A 23,008-nucleotide genomic window follows, 5' to 3' on the forward strand; every position below is an offset into this window, starting at 1 on the left:
CATGTCGACTCCGCGCGCCATGACGCGCGGGTCTCTCCAATGGTTCAGATTGGTCTTGACTGATCTCGGTATCACTAGCAGTCTGCGGCGGTGTCGCACAGGATCCAGCCGCAGCTGAGCAAACCATCTCTGCAGCTTGCGCATGTATAACAGGCCTAATGGCACTACTACATGAGCCGCCGCCATCAACCCCAATAGGGACATCACCGACAGCGCGGTGATTTTGCGTGAGACCCGGAACGCGCGGAGAGCTATTGAAATAGCCTCTCTCCGTGGCGCCGACAGTCTGGCTCTCATCCCAACAGTGTCCAAATGGATACCTAGGTAGGTAAACTGTTGAGCGGGCCATGGAGCGCTCTTCTCCCAGTTGACAGCGAACCCCAACTGGCTGAGCTGACTCACCAGTGAGGTCGCGTCCTGGATAGCTCTGTCCGGAGACTGAGCTAGAACTAACAGGTCGTCGAGGTACGCCAGAATGCGTATACCCCTCCGCCGTAACGGTTCTAGAGCTGCTTCCACGCACTTGGAGAAAGTTCGAGGGGCCAGCGCGTACCCAAACGGCAGGCGCGTGTACTCGTACTTTTTCCCTTCGAAGGCAAAACGCAGAAATCTCCGGTGCTTCAGTTTGATAGGCACATGGAAATACGCGTCCTTCAGATCTATGCTGATCCCAAAGTCGTTCCGCTGTACACAAGTCAGCAAACGCTTTATCGTCAGCATGCGAAAGGGCCGTTTGGCCACACTCTCGTTGAGCACCCTCAGGTCTAGAATCGGCCTCATCCCCCCGTTTTTCTTGGGAACCAAAAAATATGGGGAGTAGAGACCCGAGTTCTCCTGATCTCTGGGGACCGGGATCACTGTCCCTTTGGTCAGCAAGCTCGCTATCTCCGTCCGGAGCGCGAGTGCTTTCAGCGGGCAGGACAAGCGTGTCTCCCTCACTCCTCTGAAAGGAGGGGGAGTCCGCATGAACTGGATGGCATAACCCTCTCTCAGTATCCTGTCTAGCCAGCTTGGCAGTGAGCATGACTCTCGCCACTCTGCATAACGCAGAGAGAGCGGGCGTGCGTTTAGCTGCGGAGCCGCAGACAGGAAACGGCCGTACTCTCGCCTGACCCCAGCCGCCGCTGTGCACCGAATCGGCGGCACAGCCCAAGGTGGGGTCGACTCGAAAGGGCTGGGGCTGCGCCCCCTGACCAAGAGAGGTCTGAGCTCCGTCTGAGCTATGAGCTTCAAGAGGTCTCACAGCGCGGCCAGAGCTCTGGGCGCACAGCCGCAGTGATGGCTCTTGTAACGTGACAACAGTGTCACGGTGCACAGAGACGGGTAGCGGTCTGGCCACACGCTTGCTAGCTGGGCCAGACTCCGCTACGAGTGCGGTGCTTGATGGTTCGGCGTCACTCGTTGAGGACAACCCGCGAACCAAAACCAACTCATTAACCCGCTCGACAACAGTACGAGTGCTCAGCTCTGTACTCGTCGAAAGCGTAAGAGGCACTGAATGGAACACTTGTCTTTCAGGGAAAGGGTAAAGTGGAGGTCCAAGCCTCTTTATTTCATTCAGATAGACCGGGGTGGGGACCGAAGCCTCGATCCCCGCCGCCAGTCACGCTCTCCTCTTCCTTCCCCCTCCGCCACCACGCCAGCCGGCGTTAGGTGGGCGGCTGTGACCCGCTCTCTCGGGGGGAACAGCCAAGGGGGGAACGGGTGCCGCGGGAGGAGCAGCCTGCGTCGCAGCGGCCGCTCGTGCCACCGGACGGCGAGCTCGTTTCCTCCTGCTTTGCGAGGCACCGGAGGAAACAGAGGAGGGAGCAGCGTTAGGTTTCTTCTGCAGGGGCATATGCCCTAGCAGGTGCTTCCTCTCCTCCTCCAGGCGCGAGAAGCGTTCGGAGGCTGACGCCACAGCCGGTCCGAACAGGCCCTCGCTAGCCACGGGAGCGTTGAGCAGGGCGGACTTGTCCGCCTCCCTCATGGCTGTTAGCGACAGCCACAGGTGGCGATGAACCACAACGCTGTTGCCCATCGTCCTGCCAGCGCAAATCGCTGCCCCCTGATTCAGGTGGAGCGCGGCAGATGCCATTCTGGCAACCCATGACGTCTCCTCGGCCGACAGTCCCTCAGGCCTCTCCGTGGAGAGTTTGGAGACCGCCGCTGTCAGAAGGGCGGCGTTCCCAGAGGCAGCCGCTGCCTGCGCACCCCAGACATACGCCTTGTCTGCCAGAGAGGCAGTAAGCTTGTCCCGGGATGATGGCAGGGTCGCCTTCCTCGCCGTCATCCAAGCGCTCGCCCCTGGCACCAGGTAAGCGACGAGGGATGGTTCCAAGGGTGGGGGACCGGACTTCGCTGCCTCACCCAGCCCGCTCACCTTCGTGAACGGGAGGAGCGCCTTGACCGGGGCGTTAGCCACCAGTGGCGCATCCCATGAGCCCTGCACATAGTCTGCCAGTCTCGGCATAGTGGGGCACAAGGGCTTCGAGGCCTTACTGCGTTTTGCATGAGGGCCGACATCCCACGGGTCATCTTCCTCCACAGGAGGAGAGGCCGGCAGGGGAACGCCCATGATTTCGGCTGCCTTCGCGACGACAGACGGGAAGTCTGCCCTGCGAGACAGCGCAGAGGAGACGGGAGGGGCGGGAGCCGCCTCTTCGTCATCCTCTGAGGTCGAGGTCAACTCGCGCCCTTTTACCTCAGAGAAGTGCGAGGGGGTTGAACGTAACACGCTTGGGCAGAAAGCCTCCACAGGAGGGTCCCGCCCGGACGCGTGCACCTCAATAGCCGCCTCGAGGTGGTCCTCAATTTCTGAACTCTCCTCCTCGGAGAGCAGAGCAGAGACCACATCTTCGAGGGGCTCCTCCACCTGAAAGAAGTCGTGACGCAGCCGCCTCTCCGAAACGGAGAGGCCAGCGCACGACAAGCAGACAGGAGAGTTCACCAAACCGTCCCTGGCATGCCGAGGTCCCAAGCACACGAAACAGAATTCGTGGTGGTCTCCATCGGCCTCCAAGAAACGGCACCGGCATTGGGCTCTTAAAAGAGCCTTGCGCGGGAGCGGTGGAATGGAAACGCTCATTTCAGATATTCTTTAATCTTCAAGCCACTAAATTCGAGCAACCCGTGCTGAATTTTTTGGGAGGATGAGTGACGGCTGTCACCCCCTTATATAGGGCACCTGTGTGAGTGACAGGTGTGTGTATATTTTGATCTTCAGTCATTAGCTGCACTAGGCAGCGGGTAAACCAATAGGAGCAGAGCTCCCCTATGGGGCGGAGCTCCACGAAATAGAACGCGCCTTCTGCAGGAGAGAGAATGGCTCCACCCCCGAGTTTGTCGCCACCTACGATTGGATCAAGACCCAACCGACATTGTGACCAATGAAAGCGTTTACCATCAGCTAGCCTATAAAGTCTGTACTCCGACAGACGCTTTTCACTACTCGTTTGAACAGAAATATCAGGAAAATGAGCGGAAGAGGCAAAACCGGAGGCAAAGCCAGGGCTAAGGCCAAGACCAGGTCATCCCGCGCCGGGCTCCAGTTCCCCGTGGGTCGTGTCCACAGGCTTCTCCGCAAGGGCAACTACGCGCAGCGTGTTGGAGCTGGCGCACCCGTCTACCTAGCAGCCGTGCTCGAGTACCTCACTGCTGAGATCCTGGAGTTGGCCGGCAACGCGGCTCGTGACAACAAGAAGACTCGTATCATCCCCCGTCACCTGCAGCTGGCTGTCCGCAACGACGAGGAACTCAACAAACTTCTCGGTGGCGTTACGATCGCTCAGGGTGGAGTGCTGCCCAACATCCAGGCGGTCCTTCTCCCCAAGAAGACCGAGAAGGCCGTTAAGGCCAAGTAAAGACTAAACCTTGGTTTCACTTTCCCCAAAGGCTCTTTTAAGAGCCACCCACTACACTCTTCAAAAGCGCATTGTCTTTCCATTCTTATCAAGTTTGGTGGACTCTTTAAAGGAAAGCTACAATACATATATAAACCAACACTTATAGCCACACTGAAACCCCTTCATTAAGTTCCGCCACTAAACCTAAATGTTTTACTGTGCTGCTCAAGCTGCATGTCCGCGTACAAACGTTGTAGAAGCGGATGCATTCCTTACAGAAAGTCTGGAAATTTCCCCAAAGGCTCTTTTAAGAGCCACCCACTACACTCTTCAAAAGCGCATTGTCTTTCAATTCTTATCAAGTGACTAGTTTGGTGGACTCTAAATGGAACTACAATACATATTTAAAGATCCTGTAAAGTGGACCTGAAAACGAGTTTTAAGTTCGCCACACCAAAGAATGTGTTATTGACTACCCATCCAAATTCGAATGAATAGCAGAGGTATCTCTGGTATGAGTTAGTGAAAACCGCTAAATTGATATTAGGCTACTCGGTGTAGAATGATGGTATTTTGGTGAAATGGTAGCTAATGTCTTAAAAGTAGCCTAGTTGGAGAGCTCACTGTCTGGTGTCCATTTTTTACTGTTACAGCTCAGGGGAACATTTCATTTATATGCATGTATGTTTCACTCATTGAACAAATACATTGTAATTCTATACGGTTTTGTTCGGCTTGACGTAGCGTCCATTATCTGGGTCGTAGCTAGGCAGCGAGGGGCGGAGCTTCAGCTCCTTCAGGCGACACGCCCCCCCCAGTCTCAAGCAGAGAAGACTGCTGATTTTTCACGATTTCAAAGCCTAATTTAACATACTTGTCGGTGTTATTTTTTCATTCGAATTTGGATGGGTAGTTAATAACACATTATTCTGTGGTGTGGCAAACTTAAAATTAGGGTGCTTTCACACCTGACATGTTTGGTCCGTTTCAATCAGACCATGGTTCGTTTCCTCTGATAGTCCGGTTCGTTTGGAGAGGTGAGAACACGCATTCGAACTCTGGTGCGGACCAAACAACCGAACCATGGTCCCCCTAAAAAGACGGGACTCGGTCCGGTTCCAAGTGAACCATGGTTCAGTTCGCTTTAGGTCTGAACGTAATCGCACTTAATATTGATCTATTCCACGAAGCAAACCAAAATGTAGTGCATTGTGGGTTGAAAAAGGGAATTTACACTTGGCGGAGACAGCCGTGCCACTCATTAACAGCGAAATTACTTTAGGGAAAACGTGGAGGAATGATGAAGTGAAGGCTCTTCGGCAAATATGGGCTGATGACCATATTGCAGAGATACCTGTGGAGACACATAAGAGTGAGGAATTAAAATTATTTAGTGATATACTGAAATAAAGGGTCATTGTTGCACGGTGGACCAATGTTGGTTCAAAGTTAAAAAACGTTGACAGCTAAAAGTGGTAGCTCGTCGAAAAAATAATTCCTATGGTTTGATAACCTGGATATAATCCTGAGTAAAAGACCAACGAGCAACCCAAAAAACTTGGTCGTGCAACACCAAATCATAACAATTAAAGATAGTATTGCAATCGCAATACGCTACTGTTGCTCCATTGTTGTTCGTGACAAGAAAGTGATTTTCCCTCACACATTTTCTGTCCAATAGATTAACAACCTGTACGACAGTATGTCATTGTTTTTTTACACACGTTGGTTCGCTTAAAACAGGACCGTGTGAACACTAACCGGAACTAATGAAAAATGCAACAAAGTAGCAACTCATCCACTGATTCGGACCAAGCAAACGGATTAATAGGTGTGAAAGCACCCTTAGTTTTCAGGTCCACTTTACAGGATCTTTAATGTACAAATTCCTAGACCGGTTATGATATCACGTTGGTAGTCTATTTAAGGTAGGGGCCTTTGTGCTAGATTTGACCTTTGTCTGTGACCCTGCCAGAAAGTAAAATGAACTGAAGTTCATTTGTTATTGTTGAGTCTCACCTATAAAACACAACTGCATCAAAAATAGACCAAAAAACTATCGACATAAGCCTCTACAAGTATTTTCCCTTCACTCCTGGAAGTGTGTGTCAGGGCAATGTGAGCTGAGAGTCTGGGGGCCTAATTGACCCTTTTGAGCTGACATGTTCTCAGTGAGAGTGAACATGTGTTTATTGCCCTTGTTGTTTTTTTGTGTTCAGCTGGGCCTGGTGTACAGGTAAGACCTACTCACATGCTCAAGCTGGGGTCATTTTAAATTGAATTTTCAAAAGCAATAATTCACAACATCAAAATAAAACCAAGAAAGAAATATAGGAGTACAAAATGTATTCAATCATGCAACTATTAACATAAGTGTGCATGTGTCTTTTTTAATAAAACATTTACAAAATAATGAATGCACACTTTTTTTAAGAGTTAAAAAATGAATGCAATTAACAACTATTTACATACATGTACATGCATTGTTAGTTCCAGCAGGTATCCAGTACTGGGATACACACTGGGACTGTTGATGTTGTAACAACAAGATGTTAAGTCCTGTCATCGACATGACTATTCTACTCATCCAGCCATTTCAGGTCCAGGCCCTCTCCTCGGAAGAACTTCCTCTTGGCACCGTGGTCAAAAGAAAGTTCAGTGTTTGTGTCAATGTCCTTCACAGCCTTGAAGAGGATGGCTTGCTTTTCACCTTCTCCTGTGTTGAAGACGCAGTGAAGTGGCTTCAGGTTGCTCTTTTTGGAAGAATGCTTGATCCTTCTTCCAAAAGTGTCGGCTCCGTGACACTCACATGGACTGTGGCCATCAATGCAGAGTTCCATCTGCCCAGCTCTGAAGAAAAACAGGCCACGCATGTCTTCTTCTGAGTTGTGGCTCATCATTTGTCTCCCTTCAGCAGCTGTGGTGATGATTCCATGGTAATCACAGACAATTGCACCTTCGGCAAAAGGCTTAGTTGTAACCACTCCTGTAATAAAGAGAAGATAACATTTTGAGTTAGATAAAAATATTTTAATAGATATTACAGTTGGCAAACATTTCAATAAGTTTTTCTTATGGGTGGAGCCCAACATGATAAAAGGATAATTTAAGTGTTCATATTCATCCCCTTACAAGAAAAATGAAAGGTTTTCTTACTTAACCCTTTCTCTCCACCAAAGTCTTGGATGACCAGGCCTTTCCAATTCTGCTGAATTGTTTTCTTGAAGGTGTGAGCATCACCCTCAATGGACAGTTTGGAGGCTGGTTTCCACATCTGCCGGATCTCTTCTGGAGTTGGATGGTTGGCTGTCCACCCCTGCTTCTTAATCTGCCTATCCAATTTCCTGACTGATGGTTTCTGATGGATGTATTTTGCTGACAGAAATAATAAAATAACATCAGTCATGCTAGTCATTTATCACACTAAATAAATTGCCATGTGTAAGTAATGTATTGATTTGGTAATCACAGTTATGGATTATGGATTGGAGTACTTACACAGCAGATGTTCCCGTCTCTGGAGATACTGGGAGGATTCTGGGAACCCTGCAGTGACCCTCTTCCTTTTTCCTGGTGGCTGGCCTTCTGTGGAAACTGGGAATGTGGTGATGAAGCTAGAAAAGTCTTTTTCGGTAGGCTCGGAAGGCTGTTCGTCCTTACTTGGTGGAGGGCAGGTCTCTGAAGTGCTTTAAAGATTAAGGAAAATAAGGATAAAATGAGACAAATGAGGACAACTTGGTACACAATTGTGAGATTTAATTAACGTGTTGTTTTGTGTAAAATGAAGATGCTTACTCAATCAAGGATTCCAGCATTAGAGCTCTGGCCAATAAAACCTTTGGCAATCGCATTCGATAATGCTGGTTGGCCAGAAAACTGTTATGGGCCATGTGATGTGCCACACCCTCCTTTTTATGGAATGCCGTGTGATTCAAAATTAAATAAATAAATAGGTAAGTAAATGCATAAATAAATATGGCTATCAAATAAACCGTGAAAGAAATGACAATAAATATAGCATATATAAATATAGCATCATATACATATATAGCTGGACCAATTAAAAAATGAACAGAACATAGACATTGATGAACATTGAAGTCCCACTAGAGCAAAAACACAAGTATTATTGTTAATCCACTACTCGTCAATGCGAGCTGATCAAGCTCACCGATTAGACCAGGGGTGTCAAACTCATTTTAACCGAGGGCCACTTCAGCATTATGGTTGCCCTCAAAGGGACAGTTGTAACTACGATGTAAAAACATTGTTTCTAGCTGTAGCTTTTGTGAACATATTCTGCTGCGATTGCAGTCCGCCTTTAAATTCTTGGACAATCTGCAGTTTTTCTTGGAGGATACATGTGGCATTATTATCTGTGTTTGGTGTCAAAATGCCAATGGAGATTGTACTCTTTAACGATCGACATCGCCTCATTTAACACAAAATACATACCGTTTTTTCTCCTTGAAGCACAAACATGTATTCGCTTTCCCATCTCTCTTGAAACTGCCTTCCATCCAGGGCTGGATGCAGCCTGCTTTGACTGGGGGTGCAGTGAACATTTCTGGGGGGTATCATGATCACGGAAAGGGATCGTATTGTTTATTATATTGATACAATTGTTTAGTTTATCAATCCGGGTGTTAATCAGGCGCGGAGCCAGGTGTTGTAAACATTCTGGGATTATCCGAAACCTAGGACGTATTCTGAGTTTGATGTGATGCTAAATAGGGACTTCCACAGTTAATGCTAGCGTGCATAGCGTGCAAGTTACTTTTTTTGCCCTTCACAAGAGCGCAAAATAGCTTTTTGAGCTTTATGTAAAATAAACATTGCCGTTTTCCAATTGGTAAAACCTTGTCTAGTGAAGGTGATGTCTTTATCATTTCTGGCTCCAAATTGTCGACAGGGGAAGCACAAACATGCATATCGCTTGGCTCAGTACTCTAACCAAGTTCGAGAGCGATACCAACTTGGGTTGAATGCCCAAGGACCTTGGGTGAAAATGCACATGGGGTACGTTTGCAGAACCGGCTGCATTGGAGTGCTTTCATTCAAACCATGCTCGCCTTCACCCACAGTTAAACTTGGAACTTTGCATTGAACACTGATTTCTAGAGGCCGTATGTCGTCACTCTGCCGTAACATAGCCTAATCGAAATGCATTGTGAGAGATGTAGTTTATGGTCAATGCACGCTGTAAAGCAGAGTAGACTTTTTTCAATAGACCATTTAAGCTCCCAAATGTGGCCCGCCACCTCATTTTATGTGGCCTGCGGGCCTTTAGTTTGACATATGTGGATTAGACCTACTTCTTCTTCCATTTTTGTATTTATCAACTACCTTGGCGTCCAGGCAACATTTTGGTTTGATCTAAAATAACTGGTTACCCTGGGCACACCGTAGACGATACCAGTGTACCTGTCACATATTTGGGTTTCTCGAGGCGATATCCATATTAACCATGACATCACAGCCCTTTATGACACTACATTACCAAGGAATACTTAGATCACTTAACCCAGACTATATAAACACAATACGCTTAAATGCGAACACTGAGGCAAAGGAAGAGTAACTTTGTTATGTGTCTAAAATACATAGATTTGTATTTTGTTTCTAACAAACACACAAGTCAAGTCAAGTCAGTTTATTTATAGAGCACATTTAAAAACAGCCAATGCCGACCAAAGTCATCACATTAGGTAAAACAACAATAAGTAGGAACAACAGACAAACAACACAATTACAGTGAGCACGAGTGACCCTAAACTGACTCGAAAGCCAAGTAAGAAAAATATGTTTTAAGACGAGACTTAAATGTCACGGTGGTGGGGGATGAAATTGGCAGTTTATTCCACAGTAGTGGAAGTGGAGTAGGGGCCACAACACATTTATGTCCATCGCGTTTCTTTATTATGTACTATACAAATTAATCGAATCAAATCTTTTTGTATAGGGCGTCCCGCACCTGTGCTAGAGGCAGAGATGTTCACGAGTCCTTTTATCAGAGTCTGAGTCAAGTCTGAGTTAAGAGTCCAAGTCAAGTATGGAGTCTCTGACCACGAGTCTGAGTCATGTCACAAGTCTCAACCATAATGACATATCACTGCAGCATATCGATTCGAAGTATTTGAATGAATCCTAATTTCACCCAGGCCATTGTTGTAAATATGAGTAAGTGTTTAGCCAACTGGCCTGGTTAATTAACAGTATAACATTTTACAGATAGTGCTAAGATCCTTAGATACCATGTACAGGTAAAATACCATTGTGCAATAGAACATGCTCAAAACATCCTCTAAATGAAGGTCAAAACTTTCTTACAACTTATACTAATATCATAAGTTTTAGTTATGCTATCTTATATTTTCTGTATTTCCCCTCAATCAATGAAAACACAAAAGAATACAAAACAATCTATTATGTAGCTGAAGAATATAATAACAGTGCAATGTCAGCTACATTTTTAGCAGCAAATAATAATAATCTAAACAATTAGCTTATACTGCTGTAGCTAACAAATCTTCTCCAAAGTGAGCTCCACTAGAGTGCTGTAGTCTATGAATTAATAATCCAAATGAAAGTCCTACTGTATCTGTAAATGTAATGTTATTAGGGCTGTCCCCCACTAAGATTTTCTTTGGTCGACCAAGACTCGACTAAACCTGTTACTGTATATTGCTATTGTTATAGTTTCCGTTACTAGTTGGTGACAACGGGGGACGGGGCATTCTCACCCTTATTATATAAATATAACTTATTTTAGAGTTCTCTCCCCTGGAACAGAGTTCATGTTCCAACCGAGGGGGGCTGGCGCTGTCTTAGTGTCTAGGGCTGCATCAAATACCCTTTTTTGCTCTGCTAAATTGCTGCACTAGTCCACACTTGACCGGTGGGGATCTCATTCTAAATATGACTGTAACTGTTAGCTGCTCCTGACATTCTCTAATCCCTGCTCTCCCCTCTCTGTCCCCCCTCCACACATCCCCTGTGGTGTGGGGGGTTTGAGCTGTCAGCACCTGCCTGGCCATCCGTCTGCCAACGCTGGACCTGGTCGCCAACCGGAAACCAGTCTCCATGACGGGCAACAGCGAGTTTCCCGGTCCCTTCCTACATCTACCAAGTCGAACAATGGATTTTGGTGTTTCAAAACCCATTGACACTTCCCTGCTGTATGACTATGTTAAGCCTGTGTTCTGCTCCTCTCTTTCACCAACCGTCTCTGGAGGAGGGGATCCCTCACTGAATTGCTCCTCCCAAGGTTTATTCCATTATTTCTCCTGTAGTGAGTTTTTCTGTGAGTTTTTCCTTGTCTTCCCTGAGGATTTAGGTTGGTTGAGGGGCAGTTCTATGGGCGTATGTGAAGCCCTCTGTGACATGCTTGCATGTAAAAAGGGCTATACAAATAAAACTTTATTTGATTTGATTAAACACTTTTGAAAATCGTCTAATCGAAATGTTTTTTTCTATAAATGTCAATGTTTTTCATCAAACCCTTTTGTGTGATGTTTTACCTCACTGTTTTAAGAGATAATATGAAAGAAATACATATGTAAGAAGGGAGATTGACAACTAGACAAACATAAATGTTCAAACATTTTCCCGATCTGACTCAATGTAGCTGCTGGATATTCCAGATTCAGCCTCTATAAAATAAGCTATTACTAATAATAAGTCTTGTGTCACCAGTCCTGTTGTTACCGAATGCCGATATAATACAAAATGCCTGATTGTAAGTGATAATGCATAATAAACAATGTACTACAAATAAAAAATATTGTTTGTTTAACATGCAAATCATCAGAGCGCACTGATCACTGCCTGAAAAAGTGCAGCATGCGAACTTACGTAGAAGCCGAATAGGGAACGGTGCAACAGAGAAAGATTTTGTTGTCTTGGGAGAAGATAATGTCATTCAATTTGGATGTGATTCTTATAATAGATGGGGACTCGAGTTAGAGACTCGTACTCGAGTCGCACTTAAGTCACATTATCATTGACTTGCGACTTGACTCGACGTATTGCGACTTCAGACTTCACTCGGACTCTAGATGTAAAGACTCGTGGACAATACGAGTCATTAGAAAATACATAGGCCTCCAGAAATCCTCGAAAATTCCTATAGCTAACCCTAACCCTGTCAGTATTTTGCAGGAGAGAAGAAAATTAGAGCAAGCGAGAGGAGACAGAGGGCGTGGAATAGGACAAGCAAGCATGGCAGCTCCACACGTGCCTTTTGTCATTTCGTTTGGTTTTACCGATATTCAAAGCACAGGAACGAACAAGCGCAGTGTAATATGCAAAACTTGTCACACGAAAATAAAAGATGCAGGATCAACAGCATCAAACTTCATCAGGCATCTTAAAACACACCCCGAGAGGTCAGTTTTCTGTAGTGTAATGTTAGCCAAGTACGTATGGTGGCTATAGCTAAAGTAAACGTGTGCAAGGGCAGGATATCGAGTGATGACTTGGCATTTAGTTAAGACTAACTAGCTATCACATTTAGGGCTGTCCCCACTCAGTCGACTAGTCGATTTTCTGGTCGATATGCTCTTGGTCGACTAAGATTTTTAGTCGTGCTGCTTTATGGCAGTGTGAGATCTGATTCTCGCTTGTGTCACCATTGCTGAATTAAATAAATGTTCTACAGAAATTGTAGGTGATATTATTTAAGACAAATAAAGTAAGTAAAAAAATATATAATTTAAAAGAAAAGTTGTTACTGTTTTCGTTAATCTGTGCATTGGCACGAGCACAATTGGCTGCCGAACTACAAACTCTGCCACAGCCTACTTTGTCGGTGTTATTAGTCAAAATGGCAAATAAATCTGTGGTATGGCAGCATTTCATTAAAGTACATTTACATTCAACGTACATTCACCCGGTACATTGAATGCAAACTCTGCCAACAACGGTTTATTTTTCATAGTTCGACGTCGAATATAATGTAGCCTACCACCTGAAAACCGTAAGTTGGCCTACTTCGCTCATGCTAACGCGCTGGGTTGAAAAATGAATATGCCTCTGGCTAGAGGTTACTTCCTGCACATCTTGCACACGAACACGGTGCTCGATAAGTCTCAAACAATTTAAGACTTGGTCATCGATGTCTATGTTCTGTAGAGCACTTATCCACCCAAGTCAAGTACCTCTACAAAATCTTCAGTGTGTGCCAAAATGATGTCCCCTGACAAGCCATGATGATCAATTAGAACAGCTATAAGGCCAGCATGCTATCTCTGACACCACTAATACCAATATCTGCACTACAGCTTGTTTTTCTCCAGGTACCCCACAAGGTCTGCCTATTACCTAGTGCAGTTGCTTTGGTCTGAAAATAACCACGACCCTCTCCTTTGCATGTAGGATTGGAAATAAATACAACAAAGAAATAAATGTGGCAATAGGAAATAAAAGTCCCATGAAATAAATAAATGTATTTTGAAAAATGTCATTCTGAAATAAGTAGGCCTACATGTATGTATTTATTTATTTAGGTAAATGGATTCAGCTATATATTTATATGATGCTATATCTATGTATTTATTGCCAACTCTTTTTTTCATGGTTTATTACATACATAAATATGGTTATGTATTTACCCATTTATATATGAAATTTTGAATCAAACGGCATTCCATACCTTTTGGTTCTTCATAAATGTTGCTGCTGCCTGTGCCTCAGCAGCCCTTCGGACCTCAATACTAGTGGCAGGTTGGAGTTTGTAGCTACAGGAAGAACATTTGACATGAAAAGTTAATTGTGATGTGTCTGATAATAGGGTGAAATACAAGAAAGTGTTAACATTTACTCATCAGCACATGGATGTAGGTAGGAACATACCTTTCATGGAGTCGAGCGATGTCTTTTGTGACACTGTGAAGAGGTTTGCCATGGGATGAAATGAAAAACTTGTCGCAACTATCCTTGAGATATCCAGGGCGAATTTCCTTGTAGTACGCCTGTAACCACTGTGGGAACAAGAAAGACAATTACTTGACTGCAAAACATTGTGAGTAATATATCATTTGTATCATACTAAAACAACAAAAATATACAAAAATATACAAAAATAACAGTGGTAAAACACATTTGGCTGCTAAAGGACTTACAGCTTCCTCCTCCAGTGTCAAGGCAAGTGTGACGATCTGTTGTGTTCTGTGGTGGCAGATGCCAATCACAGCCCTGCCACCAACATGCTTTCTACTCTTCCACTCTTTCACCTGGAAAACATCGGAAATATTTAAATGCATTTCTAAATAACCCTTACAGCGTATTCTGGGGATAAACTCCTTCAAGCTGTTAAACTACATGCACTTACAGTCATGCCCTCCACAGCTCCTGGGAGCTGAAAGTGACGAAACACCATGACCGCTTCACAGTAATAGCGGAATGACGTCTTTTCACTGTCAAAGACATGAGATTCATCCATTAACCTCCTGAGGATGTTAAGGAAGTCTTCCTTAGCGACGTTCAAAATTTCCTGGCAATCTGCAACACTGCGCATGCCATCGGTTAATCGATTCTTTCTAGATTAAGAAGATAATAGAGAAAATGGGAGACAGGTTATTAAACACACTACACTCAGGATTGCAGTAGTAAAAAACAAAGACATTAGTGGTAATAAGACAATAGCGAATGAATAGTACTTACTTTATGCTGACCGTTTCATGTACACGAGCCTTGACAACCAGCTTCTTCAGTCTCTGCAGCAGCTCCTTGTACGCTTGGCACATGGAGTGGAGCTCTGTGCCTTCCTTTCCCAGATCCAGCTTTATCTTCAGGAAGCCTACGAACCGTTTCATGTTCTGGATGTACTTCAGAATGGTGACTGCGCTCATGTCTGTCAGTCGTAATCTTGTCAAGTAATCTCGTGTCTCTATGCTCTTCTTGAGGAAGTCCAGATTTGGCTCATCCCCCCTGGGCTGCAAATACCGCAGGAAGCGTGACACTTTGTCAACCTTTGAGAGAGACGATGAGAAATAAATGTTAGCATTAACATCATAAGAAAAAAGTAGACATGTGGAACTTTGTTGAAATTGGTGTTCTGACTGAAAATGTATGTGTAAAGTGATCTTACCTCCTTTTGGCAGTCGGTGATGCCGAGACTGTCCATGACGTACCTTTTGAAGTCCGAAATGAGACTGGCATCATCAGGAAACTTTGAATATAGACCCGCCTTTTTCATTTTCATACGCACACTGGGGGGAGAAGACGAGGGGAAGAATTAAATGACGAGTTGTAGAATTGAAAAAAAGTTGTAGTCCAGATCATAAATTCTTCTTCAACATAACACATGTATGCAATTTATGATACTTACCTTTGCCAGGAAGGGTCTCCTGTCCTCTCATCCAGATCAGAAGATGACAAGTCGCTGTCATCAGTCCCTTGTGGTGAAGAGGGGGGAGAGGTGCCAACACATATGGTGGCAGTTGCTGAGGTGTCGTCACTTGCAGAGTCTACGGCCATGGTCTCAGGGGGCATGTTTCTGATGAAGTGCTCCCTCCCAAGAAGCTCAATCACCAGGGCTAAACGACATTCCAGGTGGGGCAGCATCTCACAGATATGGTTGTAATCCCAATTCCTGGTCCGGGTCCAATTCTTGGTGGAATCCTTGGCCTTCTGCACCTCAGACGCTCTTTCTTGTGGTGTGCTGCTTTTCATACAGACCCTGGCCAGGTGTTGAGACAACGCGTCCTGTGGCTTTTGGCACACCAGACAGTACACAAGTCTGCGATTAATAGACCTTCAAGATAAACACAAAAAGGTACAAAAAAAGACATTCATAACAGTGAAATAAGAAACTCTTAAGCTCAAAAGGCAGAAAATGCCATTGAAGGAAACATCCATAACATAAGAACGTTTTGCTGTAATAACATCAGTCTTACCTCTTCTCAGATTGTTCAGCCATAGTGAAAGTAGAGTAATGAATGGTTCTTCAGGTAACCAGGTAGAAGTTCAGGTCAGAAGTTCAAGATCACTAGATGAGCAGAGCAGTGCAGTGTTTGAAATGTCCTCTTCTATTTATACAGAAATATCTGCCAAGCTCGCCTAGTGTGATGTAATTGTACAGACGGAACCTACATCTCTGTTTAGTAGGAGTAAATAACTCTTCCCTGAAAGGCTGGAGATCAAAAGATCTGAGTCCCTAACTCCCAGATCAACTAGTCTCAGCCAAGTTTACACTTTCGGATTTGGAAATGTCAGTGATGACCTAAAGAATATAACACAAGTGTAAGTGTCTATGTATGCACCTTACCCTGTATATCCCTGACCGACTATACTTTACTAGCAGAGGATGAGACGGCCCCTACTCCAGAGAAGATCAAGAATTTCACAGTTTAAGCAATAGTTTAAAAGTTTCAAATTAGTGGTGATTTAACATACTAAATCAATTGGGAAAATAAAAAAATGTGTATAGAATTTTACTCAAAATCGCCCATGGGTTCACTTTTCATCGTTATTGTTAATGGTTGTTACCACTATTGTTGGCCAACTTACTAAAATTGAGCACTCCGATATGATTTATCCTATTGATCTAGACATTTTTATTAAACCCCTTTCATTCACCGCTTCAAAATATTGAAAATGACTTGTATTGGATCGATGCATTAATCCAAGCTATGATAACATAACATAGACTTGAATGACATTAACACCAGTCACAAAAAGCAATAAACATTAAATGTCACAGATCACCCAAAAGTTGTTTTAAACAAACAAAAATGGTTTCAGTCCAAACAATAACAAAAATACTCTGTTCCAAGCGAAAGTTGCTCAAAATACTCGTATATTGTCCAGGCTCAGTCCATAGTATCAAAACAAATAGGCTAGCCAAACAACGCCCTTGTCCAGGCAAACGACACAAACGTATGTTACTTCACCTTAAATCTTCCCATGTTTTCACTCGTCACTGGAGCTCTAACGTTAATTCAGTCTGGTCAGCAGGGAACTGTCCAACTCGGCAGCGTGAAGGATCGAAGAACAGCTAACACAAACCAACGCGATTGTAACTTCTTCCCGTGTTTTATTCTGTTCCTGTTCTCATACAGGGGACTACAAAACTATGATTTATTTACGTATTCGCACGTGTCTCACATACAATCTCATGTCTCATTCTCACAGACGGTGTCACGCTGAAAACAGGTCCGTGTGGACACAATTACTATTGCTACATCCATCCTTTATCTTTCTTTTTCTTTTCTCTTTCTTAAACTCTTTGACTCTTAATGAACTGTGAAAAATGCACACAATACAAATCATCTCTGAATGACAGAAGTCATTACTGCTACTGTGAAAACGAATCCTCTGCACAACTTAACTGGAGTGATATTCCTTGTTAACATTCACTCATGTTTGCAGAAATCAAATCACAGAACACGTTTTTGAAAAGTTACACAGATTCTGTTCTACTGCCTTTCTTATTTCTTAAATGTATAACTACACACATTACTAAAACGTGCTTTTCTCACCTTTTTTTCATTAGTCCCCACAACGTTTATCAGGTGAGTCTGTGTCACCCGTCTCTGTGGCTGTGGGTGGTCCGGGAACAGTCTGTGGAAGAACAAGTCTTACAGATATCCCAAGTCTCCCGGAAGTTCCCCCGCATTTTCATTTAGCGGCTCCCTGACGCCCGCAAATGCTATACAGTCTCCCAGAAATCGGGGATTTAGTATTTAGAGTGAGCGAGAGACTGTCCAATGGTAATTTCTGTGGGGGGGGGGGGGGGGGGGGGGGGGGGGGGGGGCACTTCCCTGAAATTAGTCTCTGCAGGATGTCTGGTCTTAGGTGTCTGCAATTCCTCCGCAGAAGACCACCAGATTGCAGCTGGACTTCATAGGATCTCATATCCAAAGCCCTCAGAACTTTGCTTAATCTCCAGAGAGTATGAGGTCCAAAAGGCTGTATTTGCACATAGTCCCCTGGTTTCAATGTGTCCAGATCTATGGCTAATCTATTGTTGTATGCACACTGGCGCTGTTGGTTACTTCTTAGTCCTTGCTGTGCCCGTTCGACTTTTGGCTGCAGAAGGCTTGCTTTCGTGGGCAGCAGTGTTCTGATGCGGCGACTGAGAAGTCTTTGTGCTAGACTGGTGTCCAGGCCTTGTGATGGTGTGTTACGTTGATCCAGAAGAGCAAGGTAAGGATCCTATTGAGCCATTTTGGCTTTGTGCAAAAGTCTCTTGGCTGTTTTGACAGTTGATTCCACTTTACCATTGCTCTGAGCTTGTCTTGGTGAAAAAGTATTATGCAGGAATTCCCATCGTTCGCTGAATCTTTGGAATTCTTGAGTGTGAGTGTAGTCCAATGTCTGAGATGACAATATCAGGGATGCCTTGTCTGGCAAAGTGAGCTTTCAGTTTCCTGATCACAGTGGTAGATTTTGTGTCTGCAAGATAGTCAATTTCCCAGAAATTTGAGTAATAATCTACAGTGATAAGATAGAACTTGTAAACAAAAATAAAAACAGATCTGTGCCTATAGCCCATGGTCTGTTTCGCATTTCATGTGAGATCAGTGTTGCTTTTTGGTGCTTATAATCCACTGGCCTGCAAATTTCACACTTGGCTACATATGTCTTGATCTGGTCATTCATGCTTAGCTAGTATACAGTTAGTCAATTAGCAGACACTCTTATCCCGGGTGACTAGTAAGTACAGGGACATTCCCCCCGAAGCAAGTTGGGTGAAGTGCCTTGCCCAAGGACACAACATAATTTTGCACAGCTGGGAATCGAACTGCCTACCTTCAGATTACTAGCCCGATTCCCTCACCGCTCAGCCATCTGTATACGCACTCTAGCTGGCCCTTCGTAGGCATCCTTCCACCCCATGATGAGAGGAGTGTACTCAGCGCGTGATGTCTCTCCTTAGCACATCAGGTATGATGACACCTTCACCCCAAAACACTTTCCGTCTTGGTGTGTCTGTTCAAGTTCAGGTATTTCATTGTCAGATGCACAGAACAACACAGGGTCAGACTGGGCACAGAAATTTTTAGGACAAGACAGCGCAAAGCAACCTGGCATAACATAACATATAAGCACACAGAACATAGATTACATCTATGATAAACTAAAATATAGCAAACCTCCTAATATACGAATAATATACAATATTCAATATTGTATACTAAACCTCTAATACACATAATAACCTACTAACCTTATAAACGTATACTAACCTAAGACAAGTGAAGTACAATAGTGCATCCTGAAATGAAAAGTATGGTCTGATTTCGCTCTGTGTCTTTGACTTGTCATTTGGCCAACCTTGTTGTATGGTTTCAATGAGTCTCTGCAGTGTCGAATCCTGTGTTGTTGTTGAGCGGATTGAACTGAGGCTGTCCGCCAAGATGGGTACATGCGGCAACATAATAACAGTCTCAACTTCAGCTTTCACTGAACCAAAGTTCAGTTTCAGTTCCTGAGTCTTTCTACTATACTCTGTACAATATTGTACTCTGCTTTCACCTATTCTGTTTTAGGCTTATATGTTCCCCTCTCCTTTCACTGTGTGTGTGTGAAAACAAAGCTTCAAAAGGTTGAAAAAAAAAAAAAAAGACATGCAAAAAATAGTTTTTAAACAAAAGTTTGCAAGATTTATGAGCACTTCATGAGGACTCCACTATACTCTTTTAGTACATTTAGTCTACTAAATGACTAAATGTAAATGTACTCTATTGTACTCCGCTTACATCTTCAGCTTCTTTCTTATCCTCTCCTTTCACTGTTTTCCACACAAAAAATACAATTTATCCAATCTATTTTGAAAACAGACAGCAAAGATGCTGCAGATGACGAGCCGCTGAGGAGTGATGAAGAGTTGACCTTTGACGAGTCTTCAACAGCTCGGTCATTCTAAAATCGTCTACTTTTACCTGTGAAAGCAGGCTGTTTCACCTTTGGCCTAGTTCAGACAAAATCTGAATTTCCACAGTCTGAATTTCAGCATTCTAAATGTCAATATTCTGAATTCCCGCAATCTGAATTTCAGAAATGTGTATTTCTGGATCAAAGTAATTCAGTTTTATTAAATTGGGCATACAAAAAATTCAGATATGATATATTCAACAGCAAAATATTTCTGTTTTATGAAATTCGACATACAAATACTTCAGATCTTTCATATTCAAATTAAGATACTTTTCTAGCTCCATAGTTGTACATACAATTTAGTTAACTCAGTTCAAGCGATTTCTGATGTGACGCAGCCTGACTGAGCTTTGTCAACAAACGAGGGAGACGGACGAGGGATGACCAAAATAATAAGTTTAACGAATAGCAGAAGTCAATATCCCAGTGAAAAACAGCCGTCTGCAACCGGGAAGGGCTCCCCCCCGAACTGGAAGAGTAGTCTTGATATAACCAGACCGGGCACAGGTGTGGCTCATCAGGCCTGATGACCCATCACTCCAACAGGACACCTGAAAGACAACCAGCAATAAAGAGAGAAGACCCCTAGTGGAGGGGAGGGTCGTCACACTGTGAATGCAATGAATGCACGCATGACGCAGGTGCAGAGTAGGTTGCACGCTGGTAGTTCAACCAATAGGAGCAAATGGATGTCATATTGTAAAAATGTTGCCATAACTACGATACGTATTGTACAATTTTTGTATTGCGATATATTGTTCCACGATATATTGTTACACGGCTAGTGATCATGTCTCCATGTGGGAGACATGATGAGGGTGGACTTCCCTTGTCGTCCCTGAGGAGCAGCAGGAGGGGGAGCCCACAGCAGTACACCAAGCTCTTCACTATCATCACAGTGTAAACCAGAGAGGCCAGGTTCACACTGCACATGGACTGCAAGAGGGCTGGGAGACAGAGTACACACATTTATACAAAAAATTAAGTCAAATAATTGCATCTCTATATTTAAAAGCATAGGAAATGTATATATAGAAACTATATTGACATGGCTACATTCAAAAGGAGCTACTGAAATGCAGTTTCACATATAATAAATAAGACATGATGGCGATTCGTCAAAATAAGCACTTACCATCTTGGAATTGCTTATCTTCTGTGACATGTAATCGGTCTGTTGACTCACCCATCACAGTGTTGGATGAGTCATACAACTCTGGAGTCATACAATCAGGTAGATATTTTGTATTACAATGGTCCACAATCTTACCAGTTTAAAAGATGAAAAATGTGACAATGATGCAAAACCAAATACAATTTTCAAATAAATAGTTTACATTATGAATCTTTGGATGATCCTTTTGGGATGTCAGAACTTGTCTCATTCTCCACTGAACAGATTAATTTAGTTTTGCCAGTCATATTTTTTTGCTGATATCACACTAGTCACTCTCCCGTCCTCCCTCTGCTCCAGCTCTTCTCTTTCTGCTTCAGGCACCTCCACCAACCAGCCGTCTTCTCTCTCCATCTTCCATGAAAACGTCACCAAGTCTGGGAACATGTCACTGGTCTGGCACAGCAGCTGATCCTCCCATTGCGTTGATGTGTAAATGCTGGGTAGATGGTCACTTTCGGTGTTTTGACTTCATTATCTAATAAATAAATACATTTATTCATTTAGCAGACGCTTTTATCCAAAGCGACTTCCAAGAGAGAACAACCAAAGTAAGTGCCAAAGGGAAGAACCATAAGAGCATGTAGTTAAACAAGTTACAATTAAACAACATGAACTGCTATAAGTGCAAGTGTACCTGTGGAAAAAACAAGCAACAATAATAAAAACAATATATCACAGCGAGTAAAAAATAAATAAATCAGTTACCACTAACCACAAGAGCAACAAGTCTCTGAGCAAGAGTCATTGTGATCCTTGAGGAAACTAACATCGGGTCAAGCGAACCATTCCTAAGTACCGTTGTACTCCCGGAACAAGTGCGTCTTGAGCCTTTTCTTGAAGGTGGAGAGACGGTCAGTGTCTCTGATGGAGGTGGCCACTGGGGGGCCAGACAGGAGAAGAGCTTGTGTTGGGACCGGGCGGTCTTGAGCGGTGGGACCACCAGGCGGTTGTCTGAAGAAGACCGTAGGTGACGGGTGGGGGTGTAAGGCTGCAGGAGAGACTTGATGTAGACGGGTGCAGTCCCGTTCACTGCTCGGAAGGTCAATACCAGGGTCTTGAATCTGATACGGGCCATGATACAAATTGATTGATACAAAAATACAAATTGTGTAGGTAAACGTTTTCATTAAGAATTGATTAAATTGAATTTAAAGGACAATGCGATTTCTTTGTTTATACTACAAGGTACATTCTCAAAGTCTGGACAATTTATACAAACATCTCAATCCTGAAGTAACTTTCAGTTATGGTAATTGAAATAGTTATCTATATGCCTGTCACTAAAGTTATGATAATGTCATAGTGAATAAATACATGTAATTGTTGTTTATTAATTCATGTAACAACCATAATATACTCAAGGGTATTTGTTATGATTGTTATTGTAGTTGAGAGAAAGAAAACTTGCATTAAAACAGAAATGAGATTTTTTCTGTCACAACTAGTCTTGTACCTGAGCCAAATATCATCACCTTCTTCTCCACAGTGACATGATGTCAAAAAGTCTGCATGGCAAGCTTGGTTGTACCTGCTGAAGTGGACAAACAGGGTCCAAGGATGACGGGCTGGATGAAGAAACATTACATTGTTACATTGATACATTTCTCTCTAGTCACTTTACACACTGTCACTTTCAGCTCAATATTGCACTATTACACTAACTGTACCCCACTTGTCTTAGGCTAGTATAGGTCTTGTTTTAGGTTAGTATAGGTCTATAAGGTTAGTATAGGTCATTAGTGTATAATGTGTATTATTGTATATTGCATACTTTTGTTTTGGTATATTAGGATGTTTATTACTATTATTTTATTCTATTTTATTTGAGCTTATCATAGATGTAATCTAAGTTCTTAGTACTTATATGTTATGTTATGCTTGGTTGCTTGCTTGCGTTGTCTTGTCCCAAGAATTTCAGTGCTCAGTCTGACCTTGTGTTGTTCTGTGCACCTGACAATACAACTTGAAACTTAAGAGTGTTGGGTGGGGACCAATCAAGCTCTGCCTGAAATGAGCAAATGAGCAAAAACAACAGAAAAGGTAAAGCTACAAATGAAGCTTATTCACAGTCAGGAGGAGGTAGAATCATTCTCTGTGTAGATGGTACAGATCCTGTACATACAAT

At 43.6% G+C, this 23,008-nt stretch overlaps 2 protein-coding genes across 3 annotated transcripts; one reads left to right on the plus strand and one right to left on the minus strand.

Annotated features, from left to right (window-relative positions):
- The first annotated feature begins 3,445 nt into the window (after window positions 1–3,445).
- LOC136942836 (histone H2A) lies at window positions 3,446–3,916 on the plus strand. The gene has a single exon (XM_067235847.1). It carries the CDS (start codon window positions 3,456–3,458, stop codon window positions 3,840–3,842), a length of 387 nt encoding a protein of 128 aa, XP_067091948.1. The 5' UTR covers window positions 3,446–3,455; the 3' UTR covers window positions 3,843–3,916.
- A 1,489-nt stretch (window positions 3,917–5,405) lies between these two features.
- Window positions 5,406–16,850, minus strand: LOC136942705 (uncharacterized). 2 transcript variants are annotated; one of them, XM_067235674.1, is made up of 13 exons: window positions 16,718–16,850; window positions 15,722–15,813; window positions 15,154–15,579; window positions 14,914–15,034; window positions 14,487–14,794; window positions 14,155–14,362; window positions 13,946–14,056; window positions 13,677–13,804; window positions 13,477–13,561; window positions 7,620–7,732; window positions 7,323–7,510; window positions 6,981–7,199; window positions 5,406–6,810 (listed from the first exon to the last, which is right to left on the minus strand). In XM_067235674.1, exons 2-13 carry the CDS (start codon window positions 15,742–15,744, stop codon window positions 6,404–6,406), a joined length of 2,337 nt encoding a protein of 778 aa, XP_067091775.1. In that variant the 5' UTR covers window positions 15,745–15,813; window positions 16,718–16,850; the 3' UTR covers window positions 5,406–6,403. The 2 variants fall into 2 exon arrangements, with proteins under 2 accessions (XP_067091775.1, XP_067091776.1); XM_067235675.1 differs by lacking the exons at window positions 5,406–6,810; window positions 6,981–7,199; window positions 7,620–7,732 and having other exon boundaries at window positions 7,336–7,510.
- Window positions 16,851–23,008: the final 6,158 nt, after the last annotated feature.

Source organism: Osmerus mordax, chromosome 5 (assembly GCF_038355195.1).
Source record: "Osmerus mordax isolate fOsmMor3 chromosome 5, fOsmMor3.pri, whole genome shotgun sequence".
Taxonomy (NCBI): domain Eukaryota; kingdom Metazoa; phylum Chordata; class Actinopteri; order Osmeriformes; family Osmeridae; genus Osmerus; species Osmerus mordax.